Consider the following 18,532-nt stretch of genomic DNA (forward strand, 5'->3'; position numbering starts at 1 on the left):
TGCCCAGCACCTCTGTGTGGAGTAGACAGCTAAGTGTCCCCCGTATGTAAGACACAGGCAGCCTTATCAGATAAACTTCCTCTGACTTTGATCATCGGGACGGCTAAAAGGAGGCAGCGTGTTCGCCCAGCCTGGTATCAAAGGTCATATCTGCATATCCTTCATTTTCTAGACAGCTTTTAATTAAATCTCTATGCTGCCCTTCCTCCCGTAAGAACATAAGAAGAGTCTGCTGGGTCAGGCCAAGAGCCCATCTGGTCCAGCACAGTGGTCAACAATATGCCCCTCTGCAAAGCCCACAAGCAAGATACAAGCTGAAGATTGCTCTCCCCTACTATGGTTTCCAGGACGCGGGTGGCGCTGTGGGTTAAACCACAGAGCCTACGGCTTGCCGATCAGAAGGTCAGCGGTTCGAATCCCTGCAACGGGGTGAGCTCCCATTGCTTGGTCCCTGCTCCTGCCAACCTAGCAGTTCGAAAGCAGGTAGATAAATAGGTACCGCTCTGGCAGGAAGGTAAACGGTGTTTCTGTGCACTGCTCTGGTTCACCAGAAGCGGCTTAGTCATGCTGGCCACATGACCCAGAAGCTGTACACTGGCTCCCTCGGCCAGTAAAGCGAGATGAGTACTGCAACCCCAGAGTCATCCGCGAGTGGGGCTAATGGTCAGGGGTCCCTTTACCATTACCTTTACCTTTACCTTTACCTTTACTATGGTTTCCAACAACAGATATTCAAAAGCCTTACTGCCTCTTAGTGGTCAAGAGCAGCATAGTGGTTAAGAGCTGTGGACTCGTAATCTGGTGAACCGGGTTCGCTTCCCCGCTCCTCCACATGCAGCTGCTGGGTGACCTTGGGCTAGTCACATTTCTCTGAAGTCTCTCAGCCCCACTCACCTCACAGAGTGTTTGTTGTGGGGGAGGAAGGGAAAGGAGATTGTGAGCCGCTTTGAGACTCCTTCGGGTAGTGATAAAGTGGGATATCAAATCCAAACTCCCCTTCTTCTTCTTAACAGCAGAGGCAGACCACGGACCTCTTGGCTAGTAGCCATCAATAACCCTCTCTTCCATGAATTTGTCTAATCCTCTTTAAAGCCATTAAGTTGGTGTTCATTGCTGCCTCCTGTGGGAGGGAGTTCCATAGTTTACCTATGTGCAGAGTGAAGAAGCATTGTCCTTTGTCTGTTAATAATAGCAATAATAATAATAATAATATTTGTTTTTTATTTGCCACCCATCTGATTGAATTTCCCCAGCCACTCTGGGCGGCTTCCAGAAAAAATCAGAAACACAATAAAGCATCAAACATTAAAAACTTCCAACATTCAGCTTCATTGGGTATCCATTATATAGGTATTTCCCATGCTCACTAGAAAAGAAGTGGGGAGACTTTTTGCAGCTTGGGGGCCACATTCCCTTCAGCAGGGGCCACACTCCCATGACGTGCAGGGCCAGAAGTCAAAGCAAGCAGAGGAACAAGTGATTACCTTTGTACGGCGGGCAGGTTTCTGCTTACGCACTCAGCTCTGGGTCCAACAAGAGACATTCTCAGAGTCCAGGAACACATTCCAGCTACGCAAAAACACAGATCCGGTGAGGGATGGGGCCTGAGGAGAGGGGGTTTAGCTAGGGGTGGGGACGGTCCAGGGAGCAAGAGGCAAAGGCCTAGGTAGGGTTGCCAGGCCAGGAGCATCGCAGACCCAGAGATTTCAAAACCCAAACCCAAGACCCCAAGATGGCATTAGGCGTTGTCTGTGCTCCCTGAGACCACTGAGCCCTGGAGATGGAGGTTAATTGGGAGAGGAGCAGAAGCATAGGAGCTAATTCCTAGGTTCTGAGGTCCCCCAGTAAAATATTGTAGTGGGCTGGGGGCCCCAAAGTTTCTAGGCATTGCCATTCAAATGTTGGGTGCGTGCCACATTTTGTAATTGACTATGTGGGGAAGGCCCCCCTCCCCTATATATTTTTTCAAGTTGGCACTCTGGGTGGAGGACAGACCCCACCCCCATCCCCGAGAGTGTTTTGCGGTAATTTGCAGCCAGTTCTTTTGACGCTGAAGCTTGCAAGCTGCATGTACAGTCTCCTCAATAATAATTGTAATCATTCAGCATAACATTATTAAGGGATTCCCACCCACCTGGAGATTCAAGCACACACACATCCTGTCACGTGGAGGGGACCAGGCAAGCCTAGAGGCTTCAGGTCATTCCTGGAGGTTCTGGCAGCCCCAGGGCTAGATGGCTGAATTTGGCCCCCAAGCATGAGGCTTCACACTTCCGCATGAAAGGGCTCTCTCAGCCTGGCCAAATAAAAAGATGATAAACAGATAAATAGCTGCATCCATTTACGGTGGAAGCTGCAATAAACTGGGACTGTCGCCAGGCAGCTCTTCAGGATCCTACGATGTTTGCACAATGGTTTTAGACAATAGCTTGTATTATTCCTGGAAAGCCGGCTCGGTTCACACACCTGGCTCTTGGCTCCTGGCCTGTTCGCTCCAACTGGCAGGTGGAAATTGGTGTTTGCGATATATATTTCCTTGCTAGGTGGCCCTTGATTCAGCTCCAGTTGTTTCTCTCGTGTTCTGCAGCGTGGCAGCGGCAAAATAAATCCCAGGCGCTTGGTTTCAAAACGCTGAATGCAGATGTGGCAGGATTATCCGGAAAGCATATTACGCCATCGCATGGAAGCCAAAAAGCCCTGGAAAACACCCCACAAGACCTGTGATTCCATTCCAGAGAATGCTTTCTTTGGTGTATATCCCCACTGCTAGAAAATGGACAGAAATTGCTACTGATGAATGCATTTTTTTTTCCTCAGGCCATATTCTGATCCTAAGGACATCTATGGTTCTTCTCTTCCCCATTTTATCCTCACAACCACCTCATGAGGTTGGTCAAGCCAGGAGAGGCAGTGACTGGTCCAAAAGGTCACATCCAGTGAACCTCATGGCCAAGAGGGGAATTTGAACCCTGGTCTCCTGGGACTTAGTCCAACACTCTAACCACTGCACCATGCTTTAAAGGTGATTGAGGGTGATGTGAGTGTGTTTTCCTTTCCATGAAACATTTCTGCAGCCTCCCCAGGTGCCTTAACTGAAATGCTTCATCGGAGGAGTTACTGTATGGCATCATCCTCTGAGCTTTCAGTTGACAAATTAAACTATTTCCACATAAATCATCGTAAGATCTAAAATAAAGAGACAAAAAATAACAACCCCAACAGCAACAAAACCTCTTCCCCCAAAAAAACCCTCAATCCCCCAGCCCAAGAGTCTGTTCAGCACCCTCAGCTTTTGTAGCTGGAGTCAGTCCGGGCTCCGTCCTCGCAAACCAGATGGGAAAAGGCCTGCAGGGCAGGGAGCAGATCTTCCAGGACTCACAGCCAAGTGAATGGAACTACATGGGCTGTTACTAATCTGATTGTCAGCTTCCCCTTGACACTGAGAGAGGATCAAGTTGTGTCTTGTTTTTCATCTAATTTCCATCTAGGTCTTAATGATATTTTATTGAATGTAGCCAAGCGTTTATGCAGAGATGGGTGCTTACTTAGAATTAAGTGCCCATTGTGTCCAATGGAACTTCTTCTGTTACAAGGAAGCATCCATTTTCGCAGCGGTTCTCAACCTGTGGGTCCCCAGATGTTGTTGGACTACAACTCCCATCATCCCTGAGCTCTGGCCTTGCTAGCTAGGGGTGATGGGAGTTGTAGTTCAACAACATCTGGGGACCCACAGGTTGAGAAAGGCTGGTTTAGGGGATGTTTGAGAACTTCATTCTCACCTGTATATCTCTCGCTCTCTGTGTGTGTCTCTCTCTTTCTCTCCAGCATGATGGAATATTCCTTGGATGGACACAACGTCAGCTTATCTGCCATCCGTACTGTCCGTGTACTCAGGCCTTTGCGAGCCATTAACAGGGTGCCAAGTAAGTCCATTGCGCCATTTGCTTCGCTTCCCCCCCTGCTCTCCAATGAGATGAAGAAAATTAACGTCAGGGTCCAAGTCTTCTAACTGGGTCTCTCTTTTCTCTTGTTCCTGGACCGCTTGGCTGATGGCAAAACAAAAATTAAGAATGCAAGCAGAGCCCTGCTGGGTGAGGCCAGTGGTCCATAAGATCCAGTATTCCTGTTCTCACAGTGGTGACGCCCACATGCAGGAACTGAGCACAACAGCAGTGCTCTCGCCCCTTGTGGTTCCCAGAAACTTGTCTATACATGCATGCTGCTTCCCACGTGGAGGTGAAACATAGCCATTTGGGCTAGCAGCCCTTGACAGCCCTCTCTGCCACAAATTCCCCAATCTTTTAAAGACTTCCAATTTTGGTGGCTGTTGCTGCCTCCTGTGGCAAAGAGTTCCAAAGCTCAACTACACTCTGTGTCTTTTGTCTGTCCTGAATCCAAGAATGATTCAAAGAATCATAGAGTTGGAAGGGATCTCAATAATCACGTAGTCCCATCCCCAGCAATGCAGGAATCAGCTTAATTGTATGTCCCCAAATCCCAGTGTTATGAGAGAGGGAGAGAAACCATCTCCCTGTCTATTTTCTGCACCCTGTGACTTATTTAAACACCTCTGTCACATCCTCCCCTTACAAGCAAGCAAAATGTACCTATGGGACCCTCATACCTACAGGACCGCCTCTCCCGGAATGCCCCACGGAGGACCTTAAGGTCCATAAATAGCAATACCCTAGAGGTCCTGGGCCCTAAGGAAGTCAGATTAGCCTCAGCCAGAGCCAGGGCCTTTTCAACACTGGCTCCGGCCTGGTGGAACACTCTGTCTCATGAGACCAGGGCCCTGCAGGATCTAATTTCTTTCTGTGGGGCCTGTAAGACAGAGTTGTTCTGCCTGGCCTTCGACTTGGAATCAATTTGATTCCCTTCCCCTCTTCTTTTTTCCTTTCTCCTCCTGTGATGGAGGAATTCCTATTTGGAGACTTCCCTGGCTTTTTTCTGGCCCATGTAGGACCAGTCTGGATAGTTACCCTTGGTGAAGACTTGATGTTTTCATCCCAAAAAAAGTTTTTTATTTGAGTTTCCATTGAAATGAGGCTGTATTTTAAAGTTTTAATGTTGTATTTTAATCTTGTTTTAAAGTTGTATTTCAATCAATTTGTTTTTATATCGGGTGTTAGCCGCCCTGAGCCCGGTCTTGGCTGGGGAAGGTGGGGTATAAATAAAATTATTATTATTATTATTATTATTATTATTATTATTATTATTATTATTATTAAAATAGGTAATTGCATCGAGTGGCCAGTCATTTTAATGTTACTTTTGTACTGCTTTAAATGTTTTTCTATCGCTGTACACTGCCCTGATATTGTATGAGAGTGGCCTTTGATACCATCGACCATTACATCTTTCTGGACCATCTAGAGGGACTGGGAGCTGGGGACACTGTTATACAGTGGTACAGCTCCTTCCTCCTGGGCCGTGTCCAGAAAGTGGTGTTGGGGGATGAGTGATCCGACCCCTGGGCTCTTACTTGTGGGGTGTCTCAGGGTTCTGTCCTCTCCCCCATGCTTTTTAACATCTACATGAAGCCACTGGGAAAGATTATCAAGGAGTTTGGGCTGGGTGTTCATCAGTATGCAGATGATACCCAGCTCTACCTCTCTTTCATATTGGAACCAGTGAAGGCGGTGAAGATCCTGTGTGAGTGTCTGGAGGCGGTTGGAGGATGGATGGTGGCTAACAGATTGAGGTTGAATCCATATTGTGAGCCAGGTTGCACAGTGTTGTCTACCCCAGATTGAGGTTGAATCCTGACAAGACAGAAGTACTGCTCTTGAGGGACAGGGGGTAGGCGGGTATGGAGGACTCCCTGGTCCTGAATGGGGTAACTATCCCCCTGAAGGACCAGGTGCGCAGCCTGGAAGTCATTTTGGACTCACAGCTGTCCATGGAGGTGCAGGTCAGTTCTGCGTCAAGGGTGGGTTAGGTTGAGACAAGAGTGGCAGACCTCAAAGTCACCCACTGGTCTTCATCACAGAATAGGGATTTGAACTGTGTCAAGCTAACCGCTTTGTGGTATAGTAGTGTTTCTTCCAACTTGGTGCTCTGTGGAAAATGCTGGAGTTCAAACCCGTCATCCTTGACCATTGACCACACTGGTTGGGGCTGATGGGAGTTGCAGTCCAGTGCCACCTGGAGGGCAGCAGCTTGGGGAATGCTGCTATACTGTCTTAATCAATAGGGATGAGACTTCTTAAATCTAGCAGCTAAAGAGTGGGTGATTTGTGCCAGCCTTCCCCAACCCAGTGCCCCCTCCCCAGGTGTCACTGGACTACAAGTCACATCATTCCTGGTCATTGGACATTCTCACTGGGAGTTGTAGTCCAGCAATATTTGGAGGGCACCAGGCTGGCCAAAGCTGGTCTGTGCTAATAAGAGGGGGGAGTGAGCGCATGTAGGAAACTTTTGATGGTTTTTAGACTTCTCTGCAGACTAAATGTTGCATTATGAGGGGGTTGGACTAGATGACTCCCTTCCAGCTCTACGAGTCTATAATTCAATTCTAGTCTGCTTGCTGGCCCTGAATGGCACCTGGGTACTTTCTTCCAGCTTCCTTTATTTATTTCCTCCTTTGGGGCTTTTCTTTGAAGATGAGTGATGTCTTTAGGAAGGGAGTGTTGTCATAAATATGCACCTCAGCTATTTGTCTCTGGGTTAACATTGGGGGAATTTTTTTTAGCAACCTTAATATTTGTTTCTCGCTGTTATGTATTATTCTTCTGCAGGGGACAAGGCCGGGGGAGTGAGGGAGAGAGACAGCCCCCAGTAAAAACTAAAAAGACTAAAAAGCAGCTTAAAAACATGAAGAGCTGCCTTAGAGCAGTCCAGGCTATAGGTCAGTCCTACTCAGAGTAGATCCATTGAATATAATGGACATCATGTAGGGTTGCCATATTTTGAAAAACAAAAGAAGAGGACACATTTGCCGACTTCTACTTTTAACTATGGACTCTACCCGTGAAAAGGAGGACGTGTCCTGGGAAAAGAGGACATATGGCAACCCTACGAGGGCTTACCCGAGTCTTTGTGTGTCAATGCAAGCACCTTGAATTTGACTTGGAAGCACCAGCACAGGCCTCAGAGAACTGGTGTAAGTTGTGCCCACCAGGGTCTGCATTCTGCAGACATTGCAGCTTCTGAACAGTCTTCAAGGGCAGCCCCGCATAGAGTGCATTACAGTAGCCATGCGCACAGCAGTGTGCACTCACCCACACCATTGGAGTTTGTATATCTGAAGTTTCAGCATTCCTGCGTTCCCAAGGCTATTGCCAGCTCAGCCTCTGTGTTTGCAGGGAAATGTTGACGCGGCGGTGGGGGCATCAACGGCAAAGGCGAACCAAACAGGGTCTGTCTGCTCTCGGAGATTTGAGTGGGCCTTAAGCCCCTTCCGTGATTCACTTCAGCTGCGCCTGTCTTCAATCCAATTTGGAAGATAAGCCCACCAGTTGAATTCATTTCCTGGTAGCGATGGCACGCTGCCGAGTGATCCTTTCCCGATATGCTAATATCTTCTCTGAGCTCTTTTATCGCTTTTTGGTGGAAACCTTCATCTGCCAAGAGCTTGTGTAATTGCAGAAAAATAATCAGGTGCCCGTAAGAAATGATTCTGCCTGCTTTTTCACTTTGTTTCAAAAAGGTATAAAATTGTCTGGGACTCCCAGTAGTAGCCATCTACCTGTAAAGCTCTGACGGTGAAGAATACATAGGGACTGGAAGCTAATTCCAGTGTGCCCAGTTCTGCTGAGGGTTAGACTCCGTGCGGGTAGTGGAAATATTTTGAAGGGGCTCTTCCAGTCCAAAGCGAGGTAATTCAGCACCCTGGTCAGCTCCCAGAGGGCTACTCTAGCGAACCTGGGAAGATGTTGTCCCAGCAATGGCTTGGGGTCACTTGAAGCTTTTAAAAAGTTGTCAGGGCTTCACTCTGCTGTGACTCCACCCCTTAGTAAAGCTATTTGCATATTGGAGGGGCCTATTCTGCAGCCACAAATAACAGCATACAAAGGAAATTTTAAATTACAAGTGGGATTACAGCACAAATACTTCTGAACACTTTTATGGATTCCATTTTAACTTTTTTTTTCACCAATAAATCTAATGTACAGTGGTACCTTGGTTCTCAAACTTAATCCGTTCTGGAAGTCTGTTCCAAAACGAAAGCATTCCAAAACCAAGGCACGCTTTCCCATAGAAAGTAATGCAAAAAGGATTAATCCGTTCCAGACTTTTAAAAACAACTCCTAAACCAGCAATTTAACATGAATTTTATTAACTAACGAAACCATTGATCCATAAAATGAAAGCAATAAACAATGTACTGCAGTCACACAATCAATCAATCAGTAGCTCAGGCATCCCCAAACTCGGCCCTCCAGATGTTATGGGACTACAATTCCCATCATCCCTGACCACTGGTCCTGTGTGCTAGGGATGATGGGAGTCGTGGTTCCAAAACATCTGGAGGGCCGAGTCTGGGGATGCCTCCAGCAGCTGAACTGGGTTCCACACAGTCACAAAAACAAAATGAAAAGAACCCCAAAAACAAAAAGGCAAAATAAATAGCAAAACCAGACAGAACTCAGTGTAGCACTCAAAACGGAGCACATTCTGCTTCCAAAAAATGTTCGCAAACCAGAACACTTACTTCCGGGTTTGCAGTGTTTCGGTTCCAAGTTGTTTGAGTACCAAGGCGTGTGAGAACCAAGGTGCCACTGTATACTGCATAGAGGTTTTGATTTTTAAAATAATCAAGTGGAATGTGTTACAGTTGGTTTCTAGCAAAGGCAGCCTTTTCACTGCAGTCTCATCGTAGAGCATTTTAAATTCTGGTGCCAAAGGGCAGGGGGGCCACTGAGAATCCCAAACGGAGCTCGGTCAAGGATAAGTGCTTTGATCTGCCCACCTGGATCCCCCACTGGCTGCACCTGATTGTATTAGTTGGTGGAGGCTGACAGCAATAAATTTGCTGCAGAGACTGACTGCTAAAAAAGAAAAATGTCCTTGCAGCAGAGGCATTGTCTCCACTCAGAATTGTTCTTGGAAACAGCTGGGTGAAGAATCCCTACAATTTGTGTGTTTGGCAGGGCGCTTAGTTTTTCTAAGGGTGGAGGAAGAGAAGTTTCCTCTAGCTTTACTCTTTTTTCCCACTCTTAGTTTCATTGACTGCTCAAAACCCACTTCACAGAGATAGAGAGATGGTAGATAGATGATAGATGATGATAGATGATGATAGATGATAGATGATAGATAGATAGATAGATAGATAGATAGATAGATAGATAGATAGATATAGAATCATAGAATCATAGAATCATAGAGTTGGAAGAGACCACAAGGGCCATCAAGTCCAACCCCCTGCCAAGCAGGAAACACCATCAGAGCACTCCTGACATATGGTTGTCAAGCCTTTGCTTAAAGACCTCCAAAGAAGGAGACTCCACCACACTCCTTGGCAGCAAATTCCACTGTCGAACAGCTCTTACTGTCAGCAAGTTCTTCCTAATGTTTAGGTGGAATCCTCTTTCTTGTAGTTTGGATCCATTGCTCCGTGTCCGCTTCTCTGAAGCAGCAGAAAACAACCTTTCTCCCTCCTCTATGTGACATCCTTATATATATTTGAACATGGCTATCATATCACCCCTTAACCTCCTCTTATATAGATAATAGATAGATGAGATAGATGACAATAGAGAGAGAGAGAGAGAGAGAGAGAGAGAGAGAGAGATGAGATTGATGATAGATAGATAAGGGAGAGAGAGATGATAGATAGATTAATAATAATAATAATAATTTATTTATACCCCGCCCATCTGGTTGGGTTTCCCCAGCCACTCTGGGTGGCTTCCAACAGAACACTAAAATACAATAACCTATTAAACATTAAAAGCTTCCCTAAACAGGGCTGCCTTCAGATGTCTTCTAAAAGTTTGGTAGTTTTTCTCCTCTTTGACATCTGGTGGGACGGCGTTCCACAGGGCAGGTGCCACTACCGAGAAGGCCCTCTGCCTAGTTCCCTGTAGCTTTGCTTCTCGCAGTGAGGGAACCGCCAGAAGGCCCTCGGTGCTGGACCTCAGTGTCCGGGCAGAACGATGGAGGTGGAGACACTCCTTCAGGTATACTGGACCGAGGCCGTTTAGGGCTTTAAAGGTCAGCACCAACACTTTGAATTGTGCTCAGAAATGTACTGGGAGCCAGTGTAGGTCTTTCAAGACTGGTGTTATATGTTCTCGGCAGCCGCTCCCAGTCACCAGTCTAGCTGCCGCATTCTGGATTAGATAGAAAGATAGATGAGTTAGATACATGAGAGAGAGAGATGATAGAGATAGATAGATAGATAGATATAGATAGATAGATAGATAGATATAGATAGATAGATAGATAGATAGATAGATAGATAGATGATAGATAGATAGATGATAGATATAGATAGATAGATAGATAGATAGATAGATAGATAGATAGAGATAGATAGATAGATAGATAGATAGATAGATAGATAGATAGATAGATATAGATAGATGATGATAGATAGATGATAGATAGATGATGATAGATAGATGATAGATAGATGATAGATAGATGATAGATAGATAGATAGATGATAGATAGATAGAGATAGATGATAGATAGATAGATGATAGATATAGATAGACAGATATAAACCTGGCAAAATATAGTGCTTTTTCAGCCTAATACCTCCTAATCATATTTTCCCCATGTGGAACATAAGAAGTTGCCTTATACAGAGTTGGGCCATTGTCCAACTATCTCAGTATTGTCAATACTGACCAGTAGCAGCTCTCCAGAATTTCAGAGAGGAGTCTCTCCCACCCCCACCTGGAAATGCCAGGGATTATACCTGGGTCCTTCTTTGTGCATCTCAGGTGTTCAGATTTAGCTGTGCACCTTCTGCTTGCGAAGGAGGTGCTCTACACAGAGCAGATTTCAAGGCACCTGAAAATACCTTAAACTGAGGGTCAACCAAGAAGAGATTAGACTGATCCGCCATTGGGTTATTTCCTTTCTTTGAATCTCATGTGGGGAACCTTGGGCAGTGATTGCCCCAAATTCAGGTGGCTTTAGAAGGAATATTGGACAAATTCGTGGAGGACAAGGCTAACAAGGGGTCCTAGCCATGGTGGCTGTGTTTTCCCTCTACTGTCAAAGGCAGTAGTGCCTCTGAACACCAGTTGCTGGAGAAGGCAGGAGACGAGAGGGCTGTTGCAGTCAAGTCCAGCCTGCAGGTTTTCCACAGGCATCTGGTTGGCCACTGTGAGAACAGGATGCTGGCCAAGATGAGCCCCTGGCCTGATCCAGCACGGCTCATCTTGAGTTCTTATGCTCTTTAGTTTTCCTTTCTTCCTTTTGATGGGGTCTCACATTGAAGAAAAGAGGGGCTTTTGTAAAGGAGTAATTGACAATGACAAAGGAGGCAAAGCGAGGATTGCTCAGCAGAAGAAAAAACAGAGAGATTGCAGCCGAGCCCAAATGGCACGCTGTCTCCAAATTGGGCCACTAATGAGCACGGGGGAGGCATTGAAGCCAGCAAAAAGCTTGGTAGGGCAGAGCTCTCAGGAGGACGCCACTTTGCACAGAGAAGCCTTTTAGCAGGATGGAACAACCCTGCAAAGTCTTTATTGCCACCAGCAGATTCACCAGGCACATTGATTGGCACCAGAGGGTAAGAATGTTCCCGCCCAAAGAAAACTCATTTTCCATAAAGTGCTGCGGTCACCAAAACTTTTCTTCCCTCTTTTGGCTGACCTTTATAAGGCTGCATCTGCTCCAAACATTTAGATGGCTTACTCCTTAGCAGCACCGGGTAACATGGTGGGACGATGGCACTCGCCTGACCTCCCAACAGCTGTTTACACGAGGGGAGAGTTGCTCTTGTGCTCAGATCTCTGCTTCCAGGTTTTACCCCGGGGTATCTGGGTGGCCGGGACGTGGATGGCGCTGTGGGTTAAACCACAGAGCCTAGGACTTGCTAATCAAAAGTTAGGCGGTTCGAATCCCCGCGACGGGGTGAACTCCCATTGCTCGGTCCCTGCTCCTGCCAACCTAGCAGTTCGAAAGCACATCAAAGTGCAAGTAGATAAATAGGTACCACTCCAGCGGGAAGGTAAACGGCGTTTCCATGCGCTGCTCTGGTTCGCCAGAAGCAGCTTAGTCATGCTGGCCACATGACCCGGAAGCTGTACGCCAGCTCCCTCGGTCAATAAGGTGAGATGAGCGCCGCAACCCCAGAGTCGGCCACGACTGGACCTAGCGGTCAGGGGTCCCTTTACTTTTACCTTACATGGGTGGCCAGTGCAAGAAAAAGATGCTGGGCAAGATGGGGACACTCTGCTTATGTTTTTTATGGCCATGGGTGATGGTATGGCTGGGGAAGAGGGCTGAGGACCAGAGAGGGGACTACATTCATCCCTGAACCTCTCTGCTCTTGGCTTGGGAGGTACTGAGGTGTGAGCTACCCGATTAGCTGAGAGATGTTTTGCTTGCCCCCCTGCAACAAAAACACGAAAGCAGGCTTAGAATTGCCACTGTTCGTTCGTTTGCTTTTTCACAACGGCTGCTCGCCGTCCCCTTTGACGCGGGGCTTAGTTCCACCGTTGAAAACAACAGCAGGTCATTCCGGTGCCAAACAGCATCTCGGCAGCGATCGGGGTTGCGGACTGCAAGGGTATAATGAATCCCAGATAGCATCAGCCATCCAGGTAATCCCTTCTGATCCCCCAATTCGCAGGCAAAGCCTTAACATTCACTAGCTGTCTCTCTCTCTCTCCTGGCCGGTTCTCATCTAAATTACTTTGCCACCCTGCTCTGCTTCTCCCAGGAGGGGCTTGCTTCCCTCCCACCATCGCCATGGGTTGAGTTGTACCCTTGACAAAGGCGGCCAGTCGTATCGCCCAAAGGGTGGCAGGGGAAAAGATGTCAACAAACGAATTTAGTTCTAATCCAAGGGCAGCCAAGGTTCTGCCACCCAAAAGTTGTTTTTGGATTACAGTTCCCATCATCTGTCATGGACTGGTTGGACGCAGAGGAATAATGGGAGGAACCAGCTGGGGAACACGCAAAGGAAGAAGGCACAGAGCCCAGGGAGTGGTGGTGGGACAATGATGAGTGGTCAGAAGGAGAAGACAGGGAGGAGGAGGCATCAGAAGCTGAAGAAGGCAACAGGGCTTAGTGAGCTGGGAGAGTCTGTGGCAGACAGCAGTCCTGAATTAGAGGCAGAAGCAGAAGCAGGCTGGTGGAAGGAAGGAGGCCAAGAGGCCGAGATGGGACAGGCTGCTGAAGAAGTGCAGGTGTTTCCTGGTCCTGCTGCAACGAACTTCCCTCGCTAATGCAGTGTGTTTCAAATGTGCTTTAAAATGTGGGTCACAGGAGCTGTGCATCTGAACCAAGCGGATCCTGGAAGGATCTGCCAAATATTTTTATCAACCGCTGCCTGCCTGCTTCGTGCCCTCCCTTCATCTCCCTTTTTCCTTCTCTCCCCCTCTCCCTAGGTATGCGCATACTCGTCACCCTGCTGTTAGATACTTTGCCTATGTTAGGCAACGTCCTTCTGTTGTGCTTCTTTGTCTTTTTCATCTTTGGGATTGTCGGGGTGCAGCTGTGGGCCGGGCTGCTGAGGAACAGATGTTTCCTAGACACCAATTTTCAAATGTAAGTACTCGGAAGTCAATCGGCCATCTCCTCACATCTGCCCATGTGCTCTTGCGCGTTTAATTAGAGTTGGAAGGGATGCCCCCCTGCAATGCAGGAATTGCAGCTAAAGCATCCCTGACAGATGGCCATCCAACCTGTGTTTAAAAACCTCCAGCCAAGGAGAGTCTGCCACCTTCCGAGGGAGGCCGTTTCACCATCAAACAGCGCTTACACCTCCAGCGTATACATTTGTCTCCATCACTCACACTTCTGTTGGTGCACTCGTTTCTGCCACAACCCGTTGCGTGGCAAGTCCCCTCCCCCCATGAGAAATGAAGACACTGGACACATTATATATGGTTAATGGGCAAAAAAAGGCCACAACTTTATTGATTACAGAATTGAAAGGTATTGGCCTTAGGCATTGGCTCCTATCGTCTACCCAGCATGGAGACCGGGAAGGGTTGTCCACAAGCCGTGGGAGTCCTGTTGAAGTACGCCAACTAGGATCCCACGGGTGTCACCGCTCGGGGTCGTGCCGGGGGCCCTTACCTCCCTAGGTTTCGGACAAGGCAACGCCCCCCGGAGTCCTCTACCGGACTACCCTTTCCATTGGGGAAGGTGATGGCGCTTCCTTCCCCCCATTCATTTGCATAACAATTAACCCCTGCCAATGCCTAACCGCCAATACCGTGGAAGTTGTGACGTTTGCTACGAGGTAGGCAAAAAAACCAAAAGGCTTGAAGTGCGCCAACTTGGAAAAATTCCTACCAGGCCCCTTGCGGCGACCAACCGAAGTCCATAGCAAGGTCATAGCTAGCTAATCCTAAAGGGTGGGTGGGATGGGAAAAACCGCTCGGCTGGAAAGGGAAAAGAGGGCGGTCCCCGGGCGTGCCTGGCCTTAAATGGGCTAAGCCCTGCCTCCCCGGCCCTCCGATTGGCAGACGGGGTGGAAGGCATGCCCGGGGATTCCCTGTCCACGCGGGGGCAAGATCCCGCCCCCGCGGGTGTGGGTGGAGGGTTTAGCCCGCAACCCCCTCTCCTCCCAGGAGGAAATGGCTTTAAAAAAAAATCCAAATAGCCACGCTCTTTGAAGAAATGTTTGAAAAGAGAGGAGAGTTTGGGCATCTAGCGAATGCCACGGGACAGTCCTAAATGGTATTGCTTTGGTTGTCAATTAAAACTCCAAATCTTCAGAGCTTAGTGGTGGTGTTGGCAGCCTGGGGTGCTCTCCCCACACAGTTAAGTTTATTTTTATTACTAAGACGCTGCCCGGCAGTATAAAAATGTAAACAGAGAGTTCTAGGTGGCTTTGTGTGTTTAGCGAAAGGTGTTTGGAGGGCTGCCTAATTTCCTCTTCCTGACTTGGATTGCATCTGATGTTTGGGCTTCTGAGAAAGGCTGTCCAAGCCTGAGGAGAAGGGCTTTTTTTGGCCTGCAGGCCTCATTCCATGCTAGAGGGTCATAGGGAAAGCAACTGGAAATGAAGCCACCAATGTCAAAATGCCACTACAGTGGTACCTTGGTTCTCAAACTTAATCCGTTCTGGAAGTCCATTCCAAAACCAAAGCATTCCAAAACCAAGGCACGCTTTCCCATAGAAAGTAATGCAAAACTGATTAATCCGTTCCAGACTTTTAAAAACAACCCCTAAAACAGCATTTTAACATGAAGTTTACTATCTAACGAGACCATTGATCCATAAAATGAAAGCAATAATCAATGTACTGTACTATAAAATAAATAAGACTGTATTGTAGATGATTAAAATTTAAAAAAATTCTTACCTGCACTGATGATAGTCATTGTTTGGATGGGGGGCTTTTATCCATTTCCGCAGGCACACAATCAATCAATCAGTCAGTCAGTCAGTAGCTGAACTGGGATCCACATAGTCACAAAAACAAATTAACTGAAAAAGCCTCAAAACAAAAAATGCAAAATAAATAGCAAACACAAAAGCACCAAACATAAGCTCTAAATATCACCTCAGAACACTGCAATCAGAAATGGAAGGCTTGAATTACAATGGGGGGGGACACAAATTAGCAGCGCGACAGGAAACACTTGTTGTTGTTTAGTCGTTTAGTCGTGTCCGACTCTTCGTGACCCCATGGACCAGAGCACGCCAGGCACTTCTGTCTTCCACTGCCTCCCGCAGTTTGGTCAAACTCATGCTGATAGCTTTTTGAACACTATCCAAACATCTTGTCCTCTGTCGTCCCCTTCTCCTTGTGCCCTCCATCTTTCCCAACATCAGGGTCTTTTCCAGGGAGTCTTCTCTTCTCATGAGGTGGCCAAAGTCTTGGAGCCTCAGCTTCAGGATCTGTCCTTCCAGTGAGCACTCAGGGCTGATTTCCTTCAGAATGGATAGGTTTGATCTTCTTGTAGTCCATAGGACTCTCAAGAGTCTCCTCCAGCACCATAATTCAAAAGCATCAGTTCTTCAGCGATGAGCCTTCTTTATGGTCCAGCTCTCACTTCCATACATCACTACTGGGAAAACCATAGCTTTTACTATACGGATCTTTGTTGGCAAGGTGATGTCTCTACAGGGGAACGCAAAACTGAGCTTCCAAAAAAAGTTCGAAAACCAGAACACCTACTTCCAGTTTTGCAGCATTCGATTTCCAAGGTGTTTGTGAAGTAAGCTGTTCGAAAACCGAGGTACCACTGTATATGGATCTATGGTACACCCACATTTGGAGTCCTGTGTAAAAGTTAGGAAGCATTCAGAAAAAGGCAGCCAAAATGATTATGAGGATGGAGCTCCTTAAGAGTTAAGGTTAATGCATTTGGTACTTTTCAGCTTAGAGAAAAGGCGAGTTAGAGATTATAGAAGTTTGTAAAATTATGCACGGCATGGCAGAAGCTTTCCTCCCTCTCTCATAACACAAGGACCCATGGACTTCCAATGAGGCTGAAAGTTGGGAGATCCAGGGCAGATAAAACAGAAGTGCTTCTTCATGCAGAAAATAGTTCAAATATGGAATTGTCTTCTGCAGGAGGCAGTGATGGCCATCAACCAGGATGGCTTTTAAAGAGAATTCAGCAAATCCATGGAGAATAAAGCTATCAGTGGCTACTAGCCATGACTGCTATGTTCTTCTTTCATGGTGTGAGGCAACAGTGCTTCTGGATACCAGTTTCTGAAGACCACAGGAGAGGAGAGGGCTTTTGGGCTCAAATGAGCACCCCGCAGCACAGCATCTTGTGCCAATTTGTTTCTTGAAAACCAGCTCACTTTTCTCATCTTTGAAGTCCCAAATGACATTTGCTGGAAGTGACTGAGGCATTTCCAAAGACCCACTAGCAGCCATTTGGGCACCATCTCCCTGTTTTCCAGCTGCTGATAGCATCTTATGAGGCACTGGAGAGAGTCTCAGTTTGCCCATTAAAGAGCCTGGTTCATTCCAACACCCTGCGCATTGACCTCTAGCAAGGGCAGCATCACATGTGCCAACTCTATGAGGCTGAGGACAGCTCAGCTTCCCCTCCACCCCAAATATGCGAGGACAGGGCTGAGCTCCTCCAATCTAGAAGAAGGCCTCCCCGGGCCTCATGGCCAACTCCCAATGCATGTGTGACGTCACATACACACAACAATGTTGCATGGAACTCGGTGCCTCTGAGCAGCATTTTTCCACAGTGGTCATTTTAGGGATGGAAAATGTCAGGCTCAGATCTAGCCAGCAAGAGTCTCACCATGGTCTTCTGACAGTCATGCAGGTGGGGTCAGAACCAGGAGGCAAGGGTCATCCCAGGCCTCGAAATGTTGTCAAACCAACTTTGTTTTCTTTCTCTTTGTTTACTCTGATTGCATTGCAGGTTTTTGGCATGGCAACAATTCCCTAATGTATGTTTTGGCCCAGAGACACTGGAACAGTATAAGAGGAAAAACCAAACATGTAGGAGTGAGTTGCCCTCTTCTTAGTCAGTACAGAATATCTTGCCAAAGGCAATTTAGGCTGGAAAGAATATTTGCTGCCCCTTGCTAGGCAGTAGCAGCTGATCAGTTCAGAACTGTCCCCTCACTACATAAAATACAACAGTCCCAACTCACTTCTCAAAAATAATAATTTCAGGGGGAAATTATCATCAGCTGAATGCAGCAAAGTTTTGACTTGGTATAAGAGAGTTTCCTGTGTCTTCCTTCCCATTCAAGGACGTACAACTTGACTTTCCTGAATCCCTACTATCGGCCAGAGGAAAGCGAGGAGAATCCGTTCATCTGCTCGTCCCACCGGGATAACGGAATGCAGAAATGTTCCAGCATCCCGAACCGGAAGGAGTACAAGGTGGAATGTACTTTGAGCATGGACTCTTACAACCAAAATTCGTACACCCTGGACTTCAGCAGCAGAAACGCCTGCATCAATTGGAACCAGTATTACAACATTTGCAGGACGGGGGAGCTCAACCCGCACAATGGAGCTATTAATTTTGATAATATTGGCTATGCTTGGATAGCTATTTTTCAGGTAAGCCTCTTTTTATCCTCCATTCTTTCATGGGGTACCCAAGTGTGTTTGAGATGCATGTTTTTGCCCACGTAAGATGAGTAAATGAAGCAATCCTCAAATATTACATCAGCAGCCGGCCAACTCTGATGCTCTGCTTTTGCACTGGTGGTTATGAAGCTTCCTGCCTCTGAGCGACTTTCTGTTGTTTCATGTTGACATTTTGTGGGAAGATCCAATCGGGGTGGGCTAGCTCTCTTTTCGTGGAAGTTTTCCATTGTTACTCGTTGTAGTCCCTTCTGATTCCCATTGCCCAGCAAGCAAGGGCTAGAGCAGGGGTCAGCAAACTAAGGTCCATGGGCCAGATGCATCCCGCTGGGCTCGTTAATCCACCCCGTGAACCTTGCGGATCC

General features: G+C 47.2%; 1 protein-coding gene across 1 annotated transcript in view; it reads left to right on the forward strand.

Moving 5' to 3' along the window:
* Positions 1 to 18,532, forward strand: part of CACNA1H (calcium voltage-gated channel subunit alpha1 H) — a 365,872-nt gene that overhangs the window by 203,100 nt on the left and 144,240 nt on the right. The window contains exons 5-7 of the mRNA XM_083585513.1: positions 3,826 to 3,923; positions 13,518 to 13,677; positions 17,825 to 18,140. Of these exons, the coding sequence (XP_083441639.1) occupies positions 3,826 to 3,923; positions 13,518 to 13,677; positions 17,825 to 18,140 (574 nt within the window). The remainder of the gene's footprint in view (positions 1 to 3,825; positions 3,924 to 13,517; positions 13,678 to 17,824; positions 18,141 to 18,532) is intronic.

This window comes from Podarcis filfolensis (genome assembly GCF_964270895.1).
Source record: "Podarcis filfolensis genome assembly, chromosome: 14".
Classification (NCBI taxonomy): domain Eukaryota; kingdom Metazoa; phylum Chordata; class Lepidosauria; order Squamata; family Lacertidae; genus Podarcis; species Podarcis filfolensis.